Source organism: Dreissena polymorpha, chromosome 3 (genome assembly GCF_020536995.1).
Source record: "Dreissena polymorpha isolate Duluth1 chromosome 3, UMN_Dpol_1.0, whole genome shotgun sequence".
Taxonomy (NCBI): Eukaryota; Metazoa; Mollusca; class Bivalvia; order Myida; family Dreissenidae; genus Dreissena; species Dreissena polymorpha.
The window spans coordinates 311,301-336,656 of NC_068357.1; the positions used below are offsets into that span (position 1 = coordinate 311,301).

At 35.4% G+C, this 25,356-nt stretch overlaps 2 protein-coding genes across 4 annotated transcripts in view; both read right to left on the reverse strand.

The window, feature by feature from the left end:
• LOC127874951 (uncharacterized) overlaps nucleotides 1-2,628 on the reverse strand; it is a 45,479-nt gene extending 42,851 nt beyond the window's left edge. Inside the window, exon 1 of the mRNA XM_052419656.1 lies at nucleotides 833-2,628. Coding sequence (XP_052275616.1) covers nucleotides 833-2,450 — 1,618 coding nt within the window. The 5' untranslated portion in view covers nucleotides 2,451-2,628. The remainder of the gene's footprint in view (nucleotides 1-832) is intronic.
• Nucleotides 1-25,356, reverse strand: part of LOC127872701 (uncharacterized) — a 436,069-nt gene that overhangs the window by 128,666 nt on the left and 282,047 nt on the right. The window lies entirely within an intron of this gene.

The following is a 25,356-nucleotide window of genomic DNA, read 5'->3' on the forward strand; positions in this document are numbered from 1 at the left end:
AATGTAATGAAAGAACAAATTGTATATTTGGTGATAAGTGACATAACTACGCCTACAAACAATGTTATTTGTCAAGAAACGTAATTAAGAAAACATTTATAGCATTTCAGATTTTCAGTAGCATCAACAAACGTGACGTCATTTACGATTGTTGCTCTCAATGAAAGTGACGTCATTTGCAAAATATTTATGAATGAAAACGACGCAATCTGTTTGTACAATTCAATGACGTCACTAAAAAGTGAACTGTGTACTAAGAAGGGCGGAGTATTGAAAAATATAGTTCACGTCCAAAAGCTTGAACCAAATCAATAAGAATCGTGTTAGAATCGAAATAAGATTTGTCTATGATGGTTTGTTGTAGAATAACCCACAGTAAGGAGTATAGATGCTTCGCACTCGTGATTTAATTCCTGCGCATCTATACTCCTTACTGTTGGTTATTCGACAACAAACCATGATATAAAATATTATTTCTTAAACAAGACATGTTTAATAATCCTACATTTTTTGTATTAAAACTGCATTTTTTAGTGAAATGTTTCCTAACTGCCGATCATAATAGAAATATTAATTTAGAAGTTGGTATTAACTTTGCTGGTCTACTCGCAACGTAAGCAATGTGATGTACATGTTAAATTCCAATTAATTAAATCAACAGTATCCATATTGACACATGTAAAACAAGTTTGTATATACAAACCATTAATATCAGACTGAACTCCATGGCGATTTTAATACCAATGTTTGTTAAAAATATCATAAAATTGGTAACTTTATGCTGAATATTAACGTTCAATCAGTTTTAGTTATAACATATCAAATAATTTACCTGTAAGATATATGTCATCTCCTTTGTCATTTGCCCTTAGACGCAATATTTTCAGCTTGTGGCACGACGCCAGGTTAAACACAAAATGAGATTTAGGCTCGCCACGTGCGAATGAACGCAGCTTTATTTTTGCTTGATGGACAGTCGCTTCAGAAACTGACCCAATCCAGAAATTGATATGCAATGACTGAATATTGGAGGTGTTTGCAGACAAGACACGAAGTGAATATCGCATGTTGTCGTAATCAATGACAACGTGACTGAGTTTCGGCCATATGGTATTTTGTTTGCCGGCTTCTGCCTCTCTGATTCCAGCCTCAGTGATATTCTGAAGCTCACAAGGCCAATCGTAGTAAAATCTGCAACGAGCAACGTGATATTCGTCCATCAAACCTGACAATGCATTCGCAGCAATGGTGTTCATCCCACACAGGAATATGAACACTTGAGATAAATCAAGATAAGAATCATTGTAGCGTTTCAGATATCCGACCACAACGTCATCAATGACGTATGCATTGCATGCAATATAATATGCTGCGAGAAATTCCTGAATAGTTTTGTGAATGAATGAGTTCGAGCTTCCTGTTTTACTTTTATCTTTTCTGTTTGTTAATATTCCTGCCTTGAGAGCGAATGTCTTACATAGTGTGAACTCTTCCCCAGAAAAGTATGTCGATAATGTTATGTCACTAAAAACAATAGATGTTTCTCTTTCACGTGAGAAGAGCAATTTAAAAGCTGCAACCGCAAGCTTATCTAAGAGTTCAATGTTTGGCTGTATGTAACTTGTGCTAGAAAAACACTCTACACGTGAAGGGTTTAAACTATTAAAATAGCCAGATGTACTGTTGACCTGTTTACAAAGACTTTGAATCAAAGTAGTGTATAATGCACACAAGGAATATTCTGTCAAATGTTCTTCCTCTTGTATCGTGTCGACCCACGTACAGATGACCAGTGTGTACAACATCGGTGAGGATGCTAACAATTTAAGCTTCCGTTTTTTAACAAATTTTTGAAATTTCTTGACAGTGTTGTCCAGATCCTTAGTGTCGTCAATTATGCAACCGAGAATATTTACACAAAACATATCCTGATCGCTTACACCCTGAATTTCTAACAGAATGTCGATTTGAGAATTCTTGATACGTTCATCAGCCAGTTTCCATGGTCGAGATGTTGTAAGAACCGTGACGTTGTCCTTCTGGAATCCTGACATAGTAGGTTCAACTAAGTTACAACGCTCAGGAGCCACCCATTCATCTAAGCCATCCAGAACTGCGAGGCATTGTTCAGTCTCCATACATTTTTTTAAAAGTTTATACACACCGTCAAGATCATCTTCGGAATACATTCGATCAACGAGCTGGGCTTTAATCATCTGACTTATATCCTTCTGTCCCCGCACATTTCTCAACGAGATGAAGAATAGGAACTTGAATGTTTGAATTGTCATCAAGTCATTAAACGCTGTGTTTTTATTCCGAGCCGTCAATAAAGGCTGAATTTCATGGCACCAATCATGAACCAACTTAGCTGCAAAAGTTGACTTTCCGGAGCCGGGTTCGCCTTGTACGTAAATGCGTCTATTTGCATGGTCGTTTTTGTAAAACATTTCTTTGTACGAACTTAATGATTCCTCTTTTTTGCGAGTACCATCTTTCTTAATATCAATTCGATTTATTTTAGGCGTTGCATATATGTCTGTTATACGCTTATCAAGACTCTGATCCAAAGTTGAAAGAGGCACATAGCTAGATTTGTCACTGTAATGTTTAATCAAACGTCGACGGAAATCTGAAATAAAAAAAAAAAGGTATATACTGACAGGAATTGCATTGCATGCTCTTTTATTAAGGTAAAAGTGTATGCACGACTTAAATGAAATAAAAGTGGGCTATAGGCCCTACATGTAGGTGGCTCATCTGATTTGTGGAACTGAAACTTATGGGCAACTTGTGTGATGTTTTCCAAACCATTTTGTAAACCATCTAAAAAGCGGCATCCTGAGCACAGCAGCCGCCTGCATACAACGGCCACATGGGTCACTTGACTGACCGCTTTACAGTGGGGTAATGGATTTTGTTTCGCAAATAAGGGATTGTTAAGGGATGAATATTTATGGGGAATAATCCATATCAATTCGTTTTTTTTAGGGATCAATCTCTTACAATCCGCTCAAGGAGTTTTTATGGATCTTGGGGGGTGAAAATGGATTGTTTGGGATGGTTAGGGCTAAATCGGTAGGCAAGCACTCTGCGCATGCGTACTGATGGAACGAGCCTAATCTAGAACTGCGCATGCGTAGGGGTGACAATGCGGAGTTATTATTATAGTTATTATCTATAAATTAACAAAGATTGGATACATCCATTCGAACCAAAAGAAAATATCGGGAATTTTCGTGACGAAAACGAGATCTATATCACGTGACGTCAATCGGACAGCCGCTAAATTCCCTGTGTTATCTGGCGTTATCGTGCGTTACGGCAGCCTGCCCATCCGCTTGTTCCAATAAATAACATTTCATCACTCAGTTTAATTTAGTTTAAACCGTTTTATTCTAGCTCGATTGCATCGAAAGGCTTATATAAACGCTCTCGAGCGTGCTTTTCCTGGGCCTAGAACCAGTACTTGTTGTCTGTGGGGGACATTTAAAGAACGCTCCCACGGTGAGTATCGAACCATGTCCATTACACCACGGCGAACTCTATTTCATCACTTCGCACTATAAAACTGAAAACATGTGATACATGTTTAAAAAGTTTCGATATATATTATTATAGTAGCGTTGATAAATTAAACGCGTGTTTTAAATTAAACATATTATATTAGAAAAACTAAGTATGTGTATCTAAATCAACTTAAATCAACAATGCGTATTAATAGTTTATAAGGTCAAGTGCATCTTTCAATTGCATAAAACTTAATAATTTCTTTTTGGAAATAATAAATAAAGTATAAGTATCTTGGTGATATCAAATTATACAGTCTCTAACTTAATGCTTTTAACATTAATATTTTCGCGGGTATTAAAAAACAATACTTCAGGCCGAGTTAGACTTTATATATATATATATATATATATATATATATATATATATATATATATATATATATATATATATATATATATATATATATATATATATATATATATATATATATATATATATATATATATATATGCCTTTGCCTAAAACATTATTGTTTCTTTAGAAATACTTCTGATGTACGTAACATTCTAAATGAAATATGAACATGTTCAAGACTATGACACCTGTTTATATTTTAACGTGATAGACCTCGGTAATATTCATTAGCGAATATTTGTAACATTTTAGCCCGATGCAGATCTTCTTTTAAAAAGTACTTATCCGCTTTTGAGTCAAACTTAATGGTTTCTTTATAAATATTTCTCATGTACGTATCATTTTTTAAGGTTAAATGCAAATGTCAAGACTAATATTTTTTTATATTCTAACGCGAACAGTCGAGGAGATATTCATTAGCGAATCTTTGTAACATTTCTGGCAGATGCATATTTTTGCTTTGAAAGATACATTTCCGCTTTTGCCCTGAGCTTTACTATTTTTAAATTAACCTATCATGTTTTAATATCAATTTAGAGGTAAAATAAAGCCGAAAAAATACTGCGATGCTAGCGTTTCCGATCCCCGAAATCGCAAAATAAAACAAAATCAAGTTTTCTCTATAAGTTATGTATATTACCTACTTAAAAATAGCACTCGGTACCTATTTATGCTCGAAATTACACTAAACGCAACATGGGGTAATAGGTAATCAACTGTTTGGAGGCAGCATGAAGTTCTATCGAATATTGCCACATTACAGAGTTATGTATGCTGAGACAGATGCGTCACGCGTCGGTAAACCGGTAGACGGTTTATTAAAAAGTACATTACAGACGATGGCGGGCATTTCCATCACACGTTTTCACTGTAATCAATTTGTGTAAAGAAACTGTTAAAAAATGTGACTTTTGCAAATATAAATGCAAAAGGTGAGCAATTAATTACTTATTGAGAGCAAAGTATGAAAACAATAACCTTTAAAAATTTAACGCGATAGCAACTTATTCCCGTGCATGGATAGTTCACGATATCCATTTATAGAACTGATTTACACCGTTTTTCTACAGCCACGTGATAATATTTGCCGCGTCAAGTCCCTTTGAACGCATATACAGGGTTTTCCATTTAATATACATGTACGCTATGTTAAACCCGTGTATTAATAAGAGCGCGACATTTTGCAGTCGTCGGTTTTCTCGCATGGAAAGCGTGCTTGTTTCGATAGACCATGCGCTGTAACTAAATAAAGACGTGACGCGCAAATCAATACATTAATATTTTATTATGAATATTTTAAATCTGAATAATACATAAAATGGAAAAGTATTGAGCCTTTGAAAATTTAGAAAAACGTACTTCAAATTACGATTGACACATTGGAGTAGATGTATTTTAAAAGAGCACCAAGAGTGCCAGACTGTCACAAGATACGCCCGTTTAAAGGTTTTGGACAACTTGATAACTTTACCATGACCCATATATTTGAATTTGACCTACATATCATCTAGACACAACTTCTGACCAAATTTGGTGGATCAGATGAAGACTTCTTCAATTAGAGAGCGGACACAGTGCTTAATGCTTAAAATGCACTAAGTGACCTCGTGATCTAGTTTTTAACCCGACATGATCCATATTTTAACTTGACCAAAATATTGTCTAGACACACCTTCTGACCAAATTTGGTGAAGATCGGATGAAAACTACTTCAAGTAGAGAGCGGACACCATGCTTAATGCTTGAAATGCAATAAGTGACCCTTTTACCTAGTTTTTGACCCTCCATGACCCATATTCAAACTTTACCTTAATATTGTCTAGACACAACTTCTGACCAAGTATGGTGATTATCGGATGGAAACTACTACTATTACAGAGCGGACACCATGCTCAATGCTTGAAATGCACTTAGTGACCCCGTGACCTAGTTTTTGACCCGGCATGACCCATATTCGAACATCACCTAGATATTGTCCAGATACAACATCTGACCAAGTTTGGTGAAGATCGGATAAAAACTACTTCAATAAGAGAGCGGACACCATGTTAAATGCTAGGAATGCACTAAGTGACCCTGTGACCTAGTGTTTGACCCGGCATGACCCATATTCGAACTTGACCTAGATATTGAATAGATAAAACTTCTGATAAAGTTTGGTAAAGATCAGATGAAAACTATTTGAGATAGAGAGCGGACACTGCTGTGGACGCCGACCGCCCGCCCTTCCACCCGAAAGCCCACCCTCTCACCCGCCCGCCGCCAAGGTGAAACTATAATACGTCCCGTTTTTTAAAAAACGGGCGTATAAAAAAGAACCAGACAGGTACGTTGGTACACAAATATTGGTTAGGCAGGGGAGGGTCGTTTAAGAAATACTGTCTATACATGTGGTTCGCTTGATAATATATACTATACGCGTTAATACCAAAACATTTTTTTTGTAATAATTATGTTGTACATTCATTGTTAGTCACACACACAAAGAGACGGGTACACTCAAATATATAGCTCATAATCCTATGATGTGGGTTGGTATCAAAACGCCGAAATCGGCTACTAGCCTGTTTTCCTCAGCGCCAACCTTTACAATTTACTGTTTCGCTTGTGAATATCGCCTGAACTACTTCATTTTAAATAAATTGAAACTCAATTTGCATGAAGTAGTTCAGATGATATTTAGTAGATAAAGTTTGAAAATTTCATGTCGTTGGACAATTTTTTATTGAACAGTTCATATGCCTTCGTCATAAACTGTAACTGTAATTATGTCAAATATCATTTTAAATTGAATATAAAAACTAAAGGCTGAAATAAAATTGATTAATTTATTTGAAACTGTTCTTGCGATGTTCTCTGTATTTCTTTAACTGATCTGTTTCTTGATTCAAACGGCCACCGGAAAAACTTTGCGAAACCGAAATTTCGCAAACTTAAGTACCCTTTTTCTTAAAGATTTGCTACTTTGAGACATAGTATGCGATAAAAGTCTTATCGTTGATTAATAATTGGTTATTTTCACTCAAAAAACGCGTTTTATTCACTATGAAATTTATAAGCAAAGTTGGGGTTCCCATGGGATTTTTGCATTTTCCCATGGGATTTTCGATTTTCCCATGGGATTTTTTCTCCCATGGGATTTTTTTTCTCCCATAATTTGCAAATGGGAGAAAAATCCCATGGGATTTTGAACATTTTAAAAAACGTGTTTTATTTGCGTTTGCAAGTATTTTAACGTTATTTAAGGACTGTATATTGGTTTTATGCCAATTATATATAAAAATATTTAGTAATAAAAAAATCCCATTTTAAAATGGGAGAAAAAAATCCCATGGGATTTTTTTCTTATTTTGAGAGATTTATTCATGAAACTTTCAGAAACATCATATTTTATGAAATAATAAACAACTACGATATTTTAATGCGTTTAGTCGTGTTTAAAAAAAAACAAAAAATCCCATGGGATTTTTAAATCCCATGGGATTTTTAAATCCCATGGGATTTTTTCTCCCATGGGATTTTTTTCCAATGGGATTTTTCAGTTTCGTAAGCCGAATAAGTTTCTTAATGCGAAAAACAACAATAAAGGAAATAATAATTATAATTTTGAATAATAAATTGAATAATATAAATAACATGAATATTTTTAAAATGAGTTACAATTAAAGGTTTATGCTAGTAGAACTTATCATTTCTTGTTCGAGCAGATGGTTGAGTCCAATTGGTGAGTATGCCAGCTTAGAACCAGTATAAATGCATCGCAGACAGACAACGCTGTCATACTGTACACACCGCTGAGTAACAATCTTTATTGCATTTCATTTTGCAACAGAAAATGAACTCCGTAGTATAATTGATCTTATATATGCCCTCTGCTTTTGAAAGCGTGCAACACATTAACATAACAATAAGTCCATGCCAAAAACTATGTGCAAATTCCATTCAAAGCTATATACACATTATAAAGGTCAGATGACCCGCGTCATGCGAAAATGGGTCTTATGTCATATGCGGCCGAAGTTGGTCCATCCTAGCTTGTCCAACCGCGCAGTCTGGTCAGGTACTACGCTGACTGATATATAAAGTCAAGCCATGATTCGTGGTCTCATATCCTAACTCGGTAGCTCCTGTGCGAAACTTTCACCGGAAACGACGGCACCGAGACGGGCGCTCGAACTTTGCGGATGCGCGTTATATGTTATATATAATAGCGCGATGTGTTTTTTCTTGCCTCAAATTAGTAAGCCCAATCAGCGTTTTATTGTGTTTTTTGCTTCTACTATTAACAAGAACTTCAACTGATACGAACATGAATTTTATTTTAATATGTTTATTTAATGCTCGGAAAACTCATTGTATATTTAGACTACTACTTATAAAACAAAGTCGGGTTTTCGGCATAAAAATTGTTATTCCAAACCAGATTTTACGCACTTTACTGTACAAAATACCGTTAGGGCCACCGTGGTTACTCATTAAAATCCAGAGGGCGAGAATGCGAGAACGCGAAAGTACGATGACGACAGTGCGACAATACGATGGCGACAATGCGTTCGTACGATTGCGAAAACGCGCTAGTACGATGACGACAATGCGACAGTGCGACAATACAATGGCGGCAGTGCGATAGTACGGGGGCGACAATGCGATAGTCATATCGTACTGTCGCCGTGGTATCATCGCAATGTCGCCATCGTTCTATCGCATTGTCGCCATCGTATTGTCGCACTGTCGCCATCTCATTTTCGAATTGCCGCCATCATACTATCGCGTTATCGCATTGGCACCATCGTACTATCGCACTGTCGGCTATCGCCATCGTATTGTCGCACTGTCGTCATCGTATTTTCGCACTGTCGTCATCGTATTATCGCACTATAGAACTGTAGTATTGTCGCCATCGTACTATCTCACTGTCGCCATCGTATTGTCGCACTGTCGTCATCGCACTGTCTGATTGTCGTCATCGTATTATCGCGTTCTCGCATTGTCGCCATCGTACTATCGCATTGTCGCCATCGTATTGTCACCCTGTCATCATCGTATTGTCACATTGTCGCCATCGTACTATCGCGTTCTCGCGTTCTCGCCCTCTGGATTGTAATGTGTAACCACGATGGCACTAACGGTATTCCGTAATACAGTACTGCTAAAGCACAGTATGATTAGGTCACTCCCAATGCTCAAATCTCTATGTCTATTTTTGTAACAACACATGTCTATGGAAGGATATTTAGGTAAAAGTTACATCATTCGTGGTGAATATTTACATTATGACCGATGCTTATTCTAATTTGCTTTATGACAATTCCAACATGCTTGTTGTCTATTCGTTTATACTTGATGATTGCTGCAACATTACATCATTCATGAATAATATTTACATTGTGCGTGATGTTTATTCTAACATGCTTCATGACAGTTCCAACATGCTTGTTCTCTATCGGTTATACTTGATGATTGTTTCAACATGCTTGGTGACTATCCAATGTTTGTGTGTTCATTATTCCTGAAACCAGTCATAATCGGTTTTGCCACTAAGCGTCATTAACAACGGCAGTTAGCAACAGGCAGTAAGCAGAATGCAAGTTACTAAATTATGACATCAGGTGGCGCGCGTTTATTTTCCGTATGTTGAATAAATTACTTTTCGGAAAAAAAAGCGAAAACATCCGAATCATTTTGACTAGTAAACTGAATAAGCTGAATTAGTTCCCTTCGTTATATAATCTCCATTAAACTAAATACGTTCATTATTGCCATGAAGACCAGTAAGTTTACACAATGAATTGACTGCCGTGAATGTTTTTGATATTTGTAAGATGCAATTGGCACTCAAGAAATTATACATGCATTTTATTCAGAACATAACGGGGCTGATGTGTTGGAATTGTGGCCCTTCCCTAGTCCAAATAATTACAGTAGACGTAATCTACCGATGTGCATTGCATATCGACCTCTTATTTATAAAGTAGCCCAAACCCCCATTGCCACAGACCTGTGCGTGAAACTTTCAGATTTCTCTAGTCTGTTTACCATGCTATAATTACAATTTCTATAAACACATATTTATCATTTTATGACTATATAATGTCTGTGGTATACAGAGAAACCTGAAAGTTACAAGTACTCGTGTCTAGTACTGTACAACTATTGTACTCCTCGTTGAGAAAACAACTACTTCATCTACATGTATTAAAATATCATAAAACATAATTTTCAATCAAGTTGGAAAAAATCAATAAATAAATGTCATATAAACAGGTTTGTCATGAACGTTGACGTCGCTCTTGGTTACCAGAAAAATTCCCACGCACGGATTTCAACCGTCATTGTTTACAATCAATTAAATGCATAAGTACTTGAATTTGTATAGTGTTTTTTAAAAGTGTCCAGCTACAGGTGGTTAGCGTGTGGCTATAATACTAGTTAGTGAAAACATATTTTGGAATGATAAGTAATCATATTATAACGAAAAATCAACTTTTCTTAAAAAAAATAAGTTAAATATATATTCAACAAGGTATCCAACTCGAAATCATCCGAAAACGGGATGCATCGTTTTAAACAGCCATTACTTCATCAATTTTGCAGCGATTTTCACGATCTTGGTCTTATTCAACGCAGAAATAAATTTCCTTTCTGGAAATGTATATGTCTTGCAATATTTTTACAAATACTGGGTCAACTTTTAAAAAATAACACGATGCACAACTCGCGTGACCCAGCTGTGATCGATCAGACAGTATTCATGACTGAAATCTTCACGGGGAAATGGGCATTTTCCCTGCAAAGTTCACGAACCTCGATACCATAATTCAATAAAACGTATGAAAAAAAAACATTCTTACCGTGCTTGCCGTAGAATTATGCATCAAAACTAACTGTCCAGCGCATTTTCAAACCTTTGTTTACATACATTTCAACCAACTGACATTTTAAACACAAGGGTGATTTCATTGCTCCAATGCGGAGTTGTGTCCTTACAACTGGAGATTTCATTCATAAATACGGTCTGATCGATAACAACTGGGTCAAGCGAATTATGTATAGCTTTATTTCTTAAAATTTGACCCAGCATGTGTAGAAATATAACAATATATATACATTTCCTAAAAGGAAATTCATTTCTGCGTTGAATAAGACCGGGTCATGAAAATCGCTGCAAAATTAATTTAGTAATGGCTGCTCAAAACGATGCACCCCGTTTTCGGATGATTTCGAGTTGGATACCTTGTTATATATAAAACGGTAGTGATTTTTTTTTATAGAAAATTTGATTTTTCGTTTTAATATGATTATTTATCATTCAAAAAGATGTTTTCACTAATTATTATCATAGCTACACGCTAACCACCTGTGTGTCCAGCACGTGTGCCGGGAGAACAGGGCTTAATGTATTTTTTGTTAAGCTCTATAATATTTATATCCAATCTGTATGAAAAAATGTCGGTGAACATTATTCCGGTGTTAATTTTTGAAAATATTGAGGCATTCGTTAATTATGGATCTAAAACGGAACATTAATCCGCAAAAAAAACACCGGGCATATTGCATATTAGATCGGACACATGAAATTATTTCGAAAGAAAGCAATAAGAGTTTCAATTCTACAAGAGTAAGTATCGCTGTGCACGATTACGCTCTTACTGCTCGTATATATTTGACTCTTGGCAAATACCTAGTGTTTTATTTTGCTTAATCTAAATTGTGTCATGCATCTATATGTACTTAAAGCAGCATGACCAACAGCTCTTTCATATGTGAAAGAGATTGACACGAAATACCTACCCATCTATAATAAAGTTTATATGTGCACTTCAATATTATAGTTTTAAAGCATTTTATGTGGTGCAATATAAAAGTACTCTAGTAAATTTGAAATTATGTAATCGATTTCCTCTCAACATACATGCAAAGTTCCAGATAACTTTTTCAGCAAAATCTTGGTTTACACTCTATAATAATCCAGCCTTAAAGTCTATTATTAATTCTTTTTTTGTCATGTAAATATAATTTTTGGCACATCCGCATTTAGGTTTATAGTCTAAGAAGAGCTAATGACAATTGCCGGTTTACAGCAGACTTTTTGCGATAAAAGGACCAAATAATGGAAAACGTTCGGCTTTTCGACTGTTGTAAAGATGGTCTGTTATTCATAATAACGTTAAAGTGCTGTTGATTTCATAATTGTAATGAGGGCCTAGACGAGTGGGAACTCATTGATAAAATGTTTACATTATATGCATTGATATCGAGTTTTACGCATGATCACACATTTTGAATTCTTATTTTATTTTTCCAATGTGTAACCGTACGCACAGAATTTAAGTCTACTTTTTTACTAAATTTAATTCAATTTTTTACGACTTTAAGCGTCTTATCTGGAGCTCTGCATACATGCATTAGTAGCATATATTGAAATATATCCATAGACTTTCTTTGGTTATTGAAGGTAAATTACTGTACAAAAAATATGGTTAGTCATTAACCAAAAAAAAGTTAAGTCTACAAACACGCGGTTAATTTCGGTTCAGTAGCAAATATCTTACAAAGGTGCGCAACTTCTCCTATAACATAAAATTTCCGTTATACGCCGTAAATTTCCGTAGTCCTCCGTAGCATTTCGGAATGACTGTCAATTGACATCATTGTATCATGCATGATAGTATGTTGCTTTGTGCTTGGGTGAAACTCACATCTTACCATCGCGTTAATTTATTAAACGCATTAATATTTGATTTCATTATGCACTGCGCCTATTGCACAAGTCTCTCTGCACAAACCAACATACACATATGCAGCATGCAATTAACGAACAAGAATGTTGCATCTGTACACATGCATGATACCATTAAGCAGAATGTAAATAGACATTGGACATCAGGCAAGATGTAAGTGTCATCAAGCATGAAAAGGTGTCTACATATTAATTGAAAGTACCATCAAGAATCATGACACAGTCACAAAGAAGGATGTAATTTTTACCTAAATACCCTTCCATATTTGTCGGCACTGTGTGTTTGCTTAATTTCACTGAAGAACGTCTACTGGTAAATCTTACAAAAAAAGTGATAAATAAGACTGAGTAGCAATTTTTTCGGCGTTGCTGTTTAACGTCAAATTTGGCCTTTCAACGAACTTCTTAAAAGCCCATTGAACTTTAATGAAGAAGTTTCCCGCTTGTAGGTCCGAATGAATTAAATCAAATTTTGCAATTGGCAATTTGATAGAAATCCCCATAAAACATTGCACATAGCTTTCTGAAATAAACAGGCCACATTGAACGCATTCACGATATCCAACAGCTCTCTTTGCAAAGACCTATCTAGTGTTTCTTGGCCGTGTAAGATCTATAATTAGAACATCGTCACCTAAACATCTACTAATAGAAGAGCATATTTTGGGGAAACAAATTCAATAAGAGTACAAAACGTCCACGATCAATAATGTGTAGTTTGTTAAAGATATCACGGCAGTAAAAACATAGCACTTTAAAGAGACCACAATCTGGTACATTTGGTCAATTGTTGCGTCCGTGGCGGACAATACATTTTTAAAAAGAAAGCGTACAAAAAAGCAAACACAAAGTTCTTCGTAAGCTTGTTTTAATCTTAAAAACACATAATCGACAGTCATTCCAGTCAAATACAATACTAACAGTCAGCACTCTAGAGATCAAAAGTGCGGATATAAATATTTAATTCAGGGATATCAAGTGTATCAAGTTCGAATTCCGGAAAAAATAGCCGGTAGTCTGGGGCATTAGGTCCCTTACAGGGATAAAAGGTAAATCCCCGCCCGAGCCGTAGCTAACTGATTTATTGTAGTCTTTCTAGTTGCAATTTCTGGTGAGTACAATGCGGAATATTACGGATATTTGCAACATGTCGAAGATTTTCGGAAAGTAGCGAAGAGGTTTTCGTCAGTTAATATTCATGTCCGTGCCGGCCGCTAACTTATCAGAATCAATAAAAAAGAACCAGAAAAAATCGGTACCGATCGCAAATTTCCGGAATTCCGATAAAGATTCAACATAATTTGTTCTCAAATGATCGCGTACTCGAACGAATCTGTCCCTACGCCTCAAACTCCCTTTAAATCTCATCGGACGTACATTGATCTCAAAATCTATCCTTGACGACTCAAATCATATTTCCTGAATAGTTTGGCCTATTGACGTCCCTGTAATTATAACAATGGTCTTTTGGATAAACACCGCTAAGTTGTTGCAATATAATAACCGTTTAAAATAGTTACCGGTTTTCATTTAATAAAATGAGTAAGTCATATTCGAGATTTCAGCGATTGCCAATATTTTGCTTTTGTTTCTCATAAGCATATGGTGCTTGGTATCTGCTATTGACTCCTATGTAGATTGCAAATATTACATAACCCTTACAGCGGCCGAGCGCAGATATCTGCATTTGGCCGCTAAAAAGAAAAATCTTTGCGCATTAATTTAATTCAAATCTCATTATCATAATCAAAATCATCATCATCGTCGTCGTCGTCACTACTACCACCACCACCATCATCATCATCATCATCATCATCTTCTTCTTCTTCTTCTTCTTCTTCTTCTTCTTCTTCTTCTTCCTCCTCCTCCTCATCATCATCATTAACAACAACAGCAACACCAACTTAACATCATCATCAAACAACAATAAACATCGGTAGCATACAATGTGCTTCATCAACCATACATAATTATATGCGTTAAAACACCATAATAGAACAGCATGAATGAAGCTGTCTATTACTCTTTTATATTTCCTATACCAATATTTTTTTTCGTTAATTGAAGGACTAGTTGAAATCTTCTATAAAAGCCCTCCCACCCCCCCCCCCCCCAAAAAAAAAAATATAAAAAAAATTAAACATAATAATAATAACCCTAGCAAACAACAATAAACATAGGTTAGTTAGTATACACTGTGCTTTAGCAACCATGCATAATGAATGTTTATGACTTCGGACCGTTGTGATCAAATTTAAAAAAGCAAGATGGTATGTATGCGGGGTATCCGGAGAAGCGCCCCCCCCCCCCCCCCGGAGAACTGCCCCCCCGGAGAACTGCCCCCTTATTTTAAAGGTGGCGGAGAGGTGCCCCCCCATCAAATCGGTAGGGGCGGAGAACTGCCCCCCTGTCAGAATTTAGTAGGCGGATATCTGCCCCCCATCAAATCTGTCGGGGCGGAGAACTGCCCCCCCCCCCCCCGGTGTCATATTAGTTATTAGTTACGTAGTGAAAACAATACTTAAGGGTAATTTTACGTTATCGCCGTACACATTTTATCCGGTAACAATTTAATTTCAGTACAAGTATATTACCATTTATCGAACTAAATAACACAAATTGTCTAGAGGCATGTGATAATACTGTTTAAGGCCCTTGGTACGCATCTGCACCACTCACTATACATGAATGCCATGTAAAAGTCGTGTTTTAATAAGAGCGCGAAACATAGTCGAGATCCACACAGGAAACGCGTGCGTGTTAATACTGGCCATGTGTCGCAACTAAATATAGACGTGCAACTCAGTACTTATTGAGAAAAAGTTACATCGGAATTAAAGGGGCCTTTTCACAGATTTTGGCATTTTTTAACTTATTCATTAAATGCTTTATATTGATAAATGTAAACATTGGATCGTAAAAGCTCCAGTAAAAAATCAAGAAAAAAATTAAAAAAAGGAAAAGAACATTGCCCGGAGCAGGTTTCGAACCAGTGACCCCTGGAGTCCTGCCAGAGTCCTGAAGTAAAAAAGCTTTAGCCTACTGAGCTATTCCGCCGAGTACACATGTTTGACGTATTTTATACCTTATATAAGCAATCTTCGTAGTTTCACAAAATTTAACGACAAAAACAGAACTCTCCAAATTATTCAATCGTTTCGCGTTGCAACGCTTTATATTTTTTAGGTTTTAAAATCGTCAAAAGATGCATATAATGGCTATATTAGAGCATGGTTAATGTTCAGTATAACTGTTTCCTCACAAATATCATAACTAAAACGAAAACTTACGAATCTGAAAAAAACTTTTTTCAATTTTGTCAATTTACCAAAGCGTGAAAAGATCTCTTTAATTTACATTATAAAGATAGTATTGACCCATGGAAAAAAAACGTAAATTTACGTATAAAAAAGTAAATTAATAGGCAAAGCAAAGGCAATAATTTAGCTGACTTGAAGAAAAAAGTGAAGTGAAGTCGAATTCATAATCAATTTATTTATGTTGTTTAGTAAATTCATGTGACATACAAAATAACATACATAAATACACACATTACGGCAACAGTTTGCATTTTGAGCAGATCATGTCGACATGCCAAACAAACAAAATCGGTAACAGTTGCTTTAATTAGCAGCTAATAAGGCAGGCAGAGAACTTGTTACCGTTAACGATAAGCACCGCGATCTTTTAATTGGTAGACCGGACCGACCTTAATTGTTAAGAACTTGTTAGCTTTGAATAAAGCCGCATATTGAATAAAGCCGCATATTGAATAAAGCCGCATACGGGTTTATTATATTGAACCGTCCAAATCCGTAATTGGCGAAAACAAACAAATAAATTATTGTTTTCAGCTTGCATAAGGATGGATTAAATTGCATGCTAATTGTTTGTTTTAATTAAGGGGAAAATATCAAATAATTCAGCCGCGAAAACTTTTTATTAGCAAAAAGTGATTTGTTTTTCTTTGTTCACATAGACGAAAATCACGTGATTATCAAGATGGCGACGTCCATGCCGAGGCAGGTATTTTTTTTTTGCAGTTTTATAACTTTTATTACTTGTACAACTTTATATTATTTTTGAAATTTCACTCAATTTCCAGACATAATAGCAAGAAAGTTACTGGCGTTATTGTCATTTTAATACTCGCTTTATATATCGCCGCGAAACTTCTTTAATTAGGGGGCACTTCTCCGGGTCATCAATTCTGACAGGGGGGCAGTTCTCCGCCCCTTATTAATCAGCAGGGGGGCAGTTCTCCGCCCTATAAAAAACAGTGAGGGGGCAGTTCTCCGCCCAGTGAAATATCTTTGGGGGGGGGGGGCAGTTCTCCGGGGGGGCACTTCTCCTAGAGCCTGTATGCGGCACACAACACATAGATAATTATAGTTTTATACCTTAAACGTAGTTCATCAAAATAAAGATAAGTTATTATCTATGTAATACTTAAATTAGGTTTATAACGTATGCATATTTGTCTAAAACTTGTGAAATGTGATTCGTAAGCCGACGACAACATTATCATTCGGACCCTTCTCCCCACCTAACAATCGAGATTAAACACCTGTGGAGATCCCGATCTTATCAATGAATAAACCGGTTCAATGATGTCAAGTCAAATAAAACATACCATTACTATCCAAATAAATATCTATCAAAAAATGTAAATTGATATACCTACTTAACTAAAACTAAACTTAAACGATTAGCAAGAAAAATATATAAAGAAGAAGCAGGCAAAGTAGACAAATTAATTGTAACATATGTTTTCTCAGTCTCCCACTGTTGAACAATATAAATAGTATTTATCGCCACCCCAAAAGGGATCTTTATCACACGTTTGGCTCAACTAATATATAATCGTGACAGGACAAACTGTCAACAAATACCTTGTTAATGTTTTATACATAACTCCAATCAAAGGTCAACTTCCAAGGAAACTGCGGCATGTTAAAACTGTTGATTATGACAAAATGTTGTTTAGTACAAATCAGTACAATAGCGTCTGTTATGTGGCCTATACTAATCCAGTTAAATAAAACTTTAATCGCAGAAAAGTTTAGATTCTTTACACCTTTAAAGGGGCCTTTTCACAGATTTTGGCATTTTTTTTAACTTATTCATTAAATGCTTTATATTGATAAATGTAAACATTGGATCATAAAAGCTCCAGTAAAAAATCAAGAAAAAAAAAAAGGAAATGTACATTGCCCGGAGCAGGGTTCGAACCAGTGACCCCTGGAGTCCTGGCAGAGTCCTGTAGTATAAACGCTTATGCCTACTGAGCTATTCCGCCGAGTACACATTCTCGACGTATTTTATACCTTATATAAGCAATCTTCGTAGTTTCACAAAATTTAACGACAAAAACAGAACTCTCCAAATTATTCAATCGTTTCGCGTTGCAACGCTGTATAATTTTTAGGTTTTAAAATCGTCAAAAGATGCATATAATGGCTATATTAGAGCATGGTTAATGTTCAGTATTAATGTTTCCTCACAAATATCATAACTAAAACGAAAACTTACGAATCTGAATCAACTTTTTTCAATTTTGTCAATTTACCAAAGCGTGAAAAGATCCCTTTAAGAAAATATATAAAACAGTTCTTTCCTGTTTTAACAAAATGATACATTTAAAAATAAATTATGAAGCATCGCTAGCAATATTAGAAAGAGAAGTAGAAGGAGAATTATTATCAATAGTAGCAGTAGCAGCAGCAGCAGCAGTAGCAGCAGTAGCAGTAGCAGAATCAGTAGCAGTAGCAGTAGCAGTAGCAGCAGCAGCAGCAGTAGCACTAGCAGTAGCAGTAGAAGTAGCACTAGCAGTAGCCGTATCAGTAGCAGTAACAGTAGCAGCAGCAACAGCAGCAGAAGCAGCAGCAGCAGCAGTAGCAGTAGCACTATCAGAAGCAACAGCAGCAGCGGCAGTGGCAGCCGGCAGTGGCAGTGGCAGTAGCAGTGGCAGTAGCAGTGGCAAGTAGCAGTGGCAGTAGCAGTGGCAGTAGCAGTAGCACTATCAGTAGCAGCAGCAGCAGCACTGGCAGCGGCAGTGGCAGCGGCAGTGGCAGTGGCAGCGGCAGCGGCAGTGGCAGCGGCAGTGGCAGCGGCCTTGGCAGTGGCAGCGGCAGCGGCAGCAGTAGCAGTAGCAGTAGCAGTAGCAGTAAGAGTAGCCGAAGCAGTAGCAGTAGCGGCTTTTTGCTTTTTTTGTTTTAGAAGTGTTTGTCGTATAAGAAGAACGCAAGGAAGACAAATTAATTGTAACATGTGTTATCTTAGTCTCCGTTGTAGTAGTATTTGTTGTATCTACACAGCCATTTTTCAGTCACCTGAGAGACATGTTTTTATAAGAGATTTAATTGTGGACCAATACATCGTGTATTAATATCAGTGTACACACTGGGACACCACATGGGGCGAGGATTAACAGATAAACTAGGCCTTCAATTAATTATGCGCCTAGAGGCAAACAATACTATAACTTACTGATAATTTTAGGATTGGGATGTGTTTGTATCTTATTTGAAATTAGCTAGCTTAATTCAAAAACTAATTATAGCCTCAATATTATCACAAGAAACATCATCACATATTCATTGTGCAATATATAATCATATCACCATCACAATATGCCAGAGCGTTAGTATTTATTGTGCATACATATCCTACAGCAACATTTACAAAACTTATTACAAACCAACCGCTCAAGCTTTAATTAAGATTGATTTTAATTTATATTATGACATACATTAAAGATCACTGTCAATTAATTAAAAAATAGCTTGATGCTTCGTACTCAGCGATTTAAATAAAAGAAACGTTGCGTACACAATAATTGGGGTTAATAAAAAAGTCTGCAATTAAATAATCAAATTTAAATAATACAAGATTTAGTTTCAAATTGTCGCTCAAAAAATGTATCAGTTACTAGGGAATCGATTTGTTTAATCTCCGCAATCCAATAATAATTATGGTGTTTGTATGACAAATTAATAGCTCTTCGTCATTGAATGTATGATACTCATAAAAATATTGAAACAATAACCACAACAACAACAACATATGTGATTATGTATATATCTTCTTCAGATACTCTGTGTCATACTTTCAAAATTATCCTCATAAGATTCATAATAATAAAATAAACACTATTGCAATCTTAGTAAAAACCAACTTAGCCGTTATGCTAATGATTTTATGTTCAGTATGCGTGTACATTTCAATATTATATAACAACAAGTGTTCACAAATACCTATGTTTAATAAATATTAAAAACATGAGAACCAATGAAGGTATTTCATTTTAATAGACTAGTTTTACCGTGTGTGTACATTCATATAAAATCTTTCGAAAATCACACTTGAGATAATGTCTTTAGGTTTTGCTATTTCTAATCGATTTTAACACCATAAAACCACCGTATTTTCTCTTACATTCTAAATTTTCTTACATTTCCTTTTTAAGCCAAAATATTTATGTTTTCATGATTCTAAATTTTCGGACATACGGATTTTCGTACAGTCAGTTAAACAGCGCTATTTTATCAGATGTTGACCCTGTTTTTGCTTATCTGATGACCCTGCGGTCATGCATTCTTACAACCGGATTAAAGTAATAAAACAGAATCATGCCTAAGGGCAATCGACCATTACATTTGCGTACTTGGGTAAATTACCTTGTAAACCTCTAATAAGCAATGGTTCCTTCCAACAGCGTTTGAAATGATATCGTATTAAGAAAGCCAAACGTTTATTGTTTTTACTTTTTATATATTATTTCAGTTGATTGCAAAGCTGTTAAGTTGCATTTTTAAAGTAAAGAACGAAGGGAACAACACAATAAAATTATGTACACTGATGTATTATTTCTACTTCAATTAAATAATTGACAAACAAACATAACACACTTGTCTCTAAATATTTTTCGTATTTAAATTTTCCAACACGAAAAACAATATCTTTAAGTGAACGGAAACTTATAATTATTACGGCATATAGTAAAAGCAGAGTTGTCTGAACCATCAGTAAAATAAAAATAAAAAATGACACAGCTTATTTTTCCCTCAAGTGTTAATGATAATATGGATAAACAATTAAAAATACATAAAGTCAATTGTGTTGATTACTCGTTATTGAAATATTGCAATGCCAATTATAAGACATCTGATTAAAACAAAATGTATGGTGGAATACCTAATCTGGAAATACAAACTAATGATACTATTAATTGCAACAACAACAATCACATCTTTTCAAGCGCAATCAGAAAACTGCTACAGCTTTGTATTAACAAACATAAATATGTTTGTGCTTATAGATTTTGATAAACTTCAAATCTTTAAGCGTGCTATGAATTGAATATAATTTATATTTAAAAGTTTTGCTACTCTGTTGATAACTAGCAACAGCAAAAAGGAAGATACCATTTTTTATCATCTAATTTTATTTATATTTCATTGTTTATTTGTTTATGATCACAAGGATTGTTTGGATAACAGAGTGTGTCTAGATATACCGGTACCCTTAAAAATATTTTTATGAATTGCAATTAAGCGTAGAATTAAAATAACAGGCCCTACTACAGACCCATTTTTATCGGAATGCGATTATAGTTTCAATAGCAACTCGTAACGCTTTTAGCGACAAATTGACTTGGTCAAATACTTGCATCTTAAACGGATAAATAAAATTGAAACCATTTATTTTCAATATTATCAAAATTATTATTAGTTATTAATACATTAAGCAGCAAACTCTATTATAAAAAAGATTTGATATAACATCCGAATTCACTGCAAAAATGAGGCTGAGCGATAGGTTTTACGGGTTGTTGAAATTGTTCACGATGAGAATGACGATGACGACGATGATGACGATGACGACGACGAGGAGGAGAACAACGACGATAACAATGACGATGATGATGATGATGATGACACTGATGATGATGATCACGACGATGACGACCATAACGATGTTGTTGGGTGATAGTGACGATAATGCTGCTGCTGCTGCTGATGACGATGCTGCTGCTGATGATGCGGTGGAGGCTGAAGAGCAGAGACGAGGGCGACGACGGACGACGCGACGACGACGACGACGATGATGATGATGATGATGATGATGATGATGATGATGATGATGATGATGATGATGATGATGATGATGATGATGATGATGATGATGATGATATGAGATTGATGATGATGATGACGATGATGGATGTGATGATGATGATGATGATGATGATGATGATGATGATTGCTGATGATGATGATGATGATGATGCTGATGGATGATGATGATGATGATGATGTGATGATGATGATGATGATGATGATGATGATGATATAATGATATGATGATAGATGATGATGATTATGTTGATGATGATGCATGATAACGTTGATAACGATGATGTTGATGAAAATAACGATACTGTAAGTGAGTAAATTAACTCATTAATTGTTATTATAATACACAAGCACATGCTAATGGATCTGTATCCGCAAGGCGGTCAAATGAAAACTCACTTGGTATAATATGAAAAATTGAATCAAAATATCATTGATTAGCTTGTTCGCATTGCATATGCTTATCATTGTGCACAGGCTAATCTTATTTGACGTGCATTAAGCCTCGTTTTCCATGAAAGCAGCCAATATGTGCATATTATTAATGATAAACACTAGACTGGCCAATGGCGTTTACAAGCTGGTATATACATTCACTGCTAGAGCAGAATCATTTGTCGTCTGCTGCAGACAGGCAGTGGTAATCGTTCCTAGCAGAGTGAGTTGTGGTTCTTGCCGTACTTAAGTCTTCTAAGCACCTACTGATTTGCATTTATTACCCATTCTCTTGAAACGCCGACTAATAAAGTGCGATAAACCGCCTTTAAGCACTTGGCACATTAACAAATAAGAACATTCCACACCTAACCGAGAACCGACGTCTTTAATCGCGAAACTATTACCAGAAATTGAATACCGCCAGAAACAACAATGAGCTCACTTCGATTAAATATAAATACACTATATTCATTGCGTCCTACGCAATCAAACATATCAACCGAAAATACCAGCGAATACAGTATATATATGACATCGATCTTATATATAGCCTCAGACATGCGAGAGCGCCACGATGAGTGAAGAGTGTGTGTATGAGAGTTTGTTTAAAGGTCCTACTAGCCTCTTCACGAGATTGTGTGTAGCCCGACCTGAATGATGAATGAAATGGATGTAGTAACATTTATATGACACGATATATCCGTACCAATATCCACGTGAGCATATACTAATAATAATTAATTTTAATCGCCATAAGCTTGAAAATAAACGTAAATAGATACAACAAAGACCAATTCGGAGACTTTAAATTTTTTTTAATTACCTCCCCTGCAATAGAAAAATATATGGAGACTCGCATTCTATGGAATATCTAAATCTCATTATATCTTTCTCCGAAATTTTTTTTCTGGTAAAAATCATCTTAAATTTAGCTGTATATTCGTATGTAATTAATTAAAAAAGAGTTATAAAAAGGCATTGCAAAAAATATCGCGTTTTACTTGAATAAGTTACCTCCCTTAAGCCTATCGGAATATCAAAAATACGTATATAAACAAAACGCGTTCCTTGCATAAGTGATAATAAAGCGCTTGCCCGTGGCCACTCGTCCTCCAAATACTTACTAAATATAGTACAACGTATCTACAATCATTGCGACTAACTCATACCTCAGTAAATAAGTAACCAGGATAATATACGTTTAGGTAATTAAGATATAAACATACATATAAAAATTTACATGTTCCCTGTCTGCCGAACCCGATCCATGGACTATAGCCACAAGAGGTTTCTATGTACCTATGTAGCCGGATTGCGCCCTCAGAGCGCCCAAACACCGACACGATCACGCTACTCTCCGGTCAAACACAATACTGCATAGGACTACTGCCTTTGTCACCATATTATCAGAATCATTAAAGTGCAAATGGAAACTTTCAACTGTCCTTTTACTTCATAAGCCATTGGCGATCTTCAATGATCGCTTATTTCCGAGAGATGCATTTTATTTTTTTCAAACTTCGAATTTTGATAATGTTTAACTTATTCATTTAGATTACATTATTTTCACTATAAATATTGACTTTGATCCAATTATCATCTGAAAAATACGATTTCGCGATTTCTTCAAAGATCGAGCGAGCCTTTTTACCTGTTTACTTATATATATCTAATTTAAGGTTACACAGATGTAAAGTTGTCGTGGCCGAGTGGGTAAGGCGATAAAATTGAATCTTTGGGATTTTCCCGCGCAGGTTCGATTCCTGCCGACATCGAATACCTTTTGCGACGCGTTTTATTTCTTTTCTAACGTAATTTGATTTAATATAGCACATAAGCTATGTTTTATTGTTAAATATGTTGAAAATTGTATGCACATCCTTCAATTTTAAATTAAAACAACGTTATGGCTAATTGATTAATTACTGCTGAAAATACGAATGATGCATGTTGCATTTTTTATTTTTATTTCAAAAAGTAAACGGTAAATCTGTCTATTTTTTGGTATTTTTGCTGTATATAGTGTTTCTATAAAAACTTAATTAAAATATAACTTAAATGATACTATTTGAATTTATGACACTTTGTTTTTAACCGACCCAATTTTTACTTGCTGAAATCACTTACATTTCATGGCGCTATTCCATAGATTAAAATTTGTAAAAAATAAATGTCTGTAAAAGAATACTTATTTCATCTTGTTTAAACTTTAAACACCTTTACTGCATCTGTACACACAACTGCATGCCCACATTTGGAAATTTGAATGAATTATGGAACTTTTATATACCCCAGGGGTGAAAATAAACTGGACAAAGCCGAGCGTGAGGGTGGTTTTGAAAAAATCGGTTTATTTTTTTTTAAGCATGGAAAGCTACCTACAAATTTGCATGTAGTTTAGTGAAATGATGCTGATTAGGAAATAATTAATTAAATTATATGTGGATATGGCCCATTAGAGGTGCGCAAGCTTAAAAAGGTAGAATTACCGAAATTCCGTTCTCTTACACGTTGTAGCATGGATCGGGTATTGAACACGATACACGTGTGTATTAGCACCCTACTGTAGTCACCGGCGGGGTTATCAACTGCACCAATACACCGGTAAGCAACCAGGGGAATATCATAGAAAAAAGAACTATCATGCATGTTTGTTTTGTTAAAGTGTGTCACAAAATTCCCTAACTGCCGATGTCGGCTATAATCTCGGTATAAAATGCAAAGAAATTAACATATATATAATGTTAATGCCGATATGTTATTGGACATTTTGTATGTCAAATGTTCATTATTTGCATAAAAATAAGACGATTGTATTGAAACACGATACACGTGTGTATTAGCACCCTACTGTAGTCCCGGCGGGGTTATCAACGTACCAATACACCGGTAAGCAACCAGGGGAATATCAATATGAAAAAAAGAACTATCATGCATGTTTGATGTGTTAAAGTGTGTCACTAAATTCCCTAACTGCCGATGTCGGCTATAATTTCGGTATAAACATGCACAGAAATTAACATATATATAATGTTATTGCCGGTATGTTATTGGACATTTTGTATGTCAAATGTTCATTATTTGTATTAAAATTAAGACGATGCTTATTTGCCA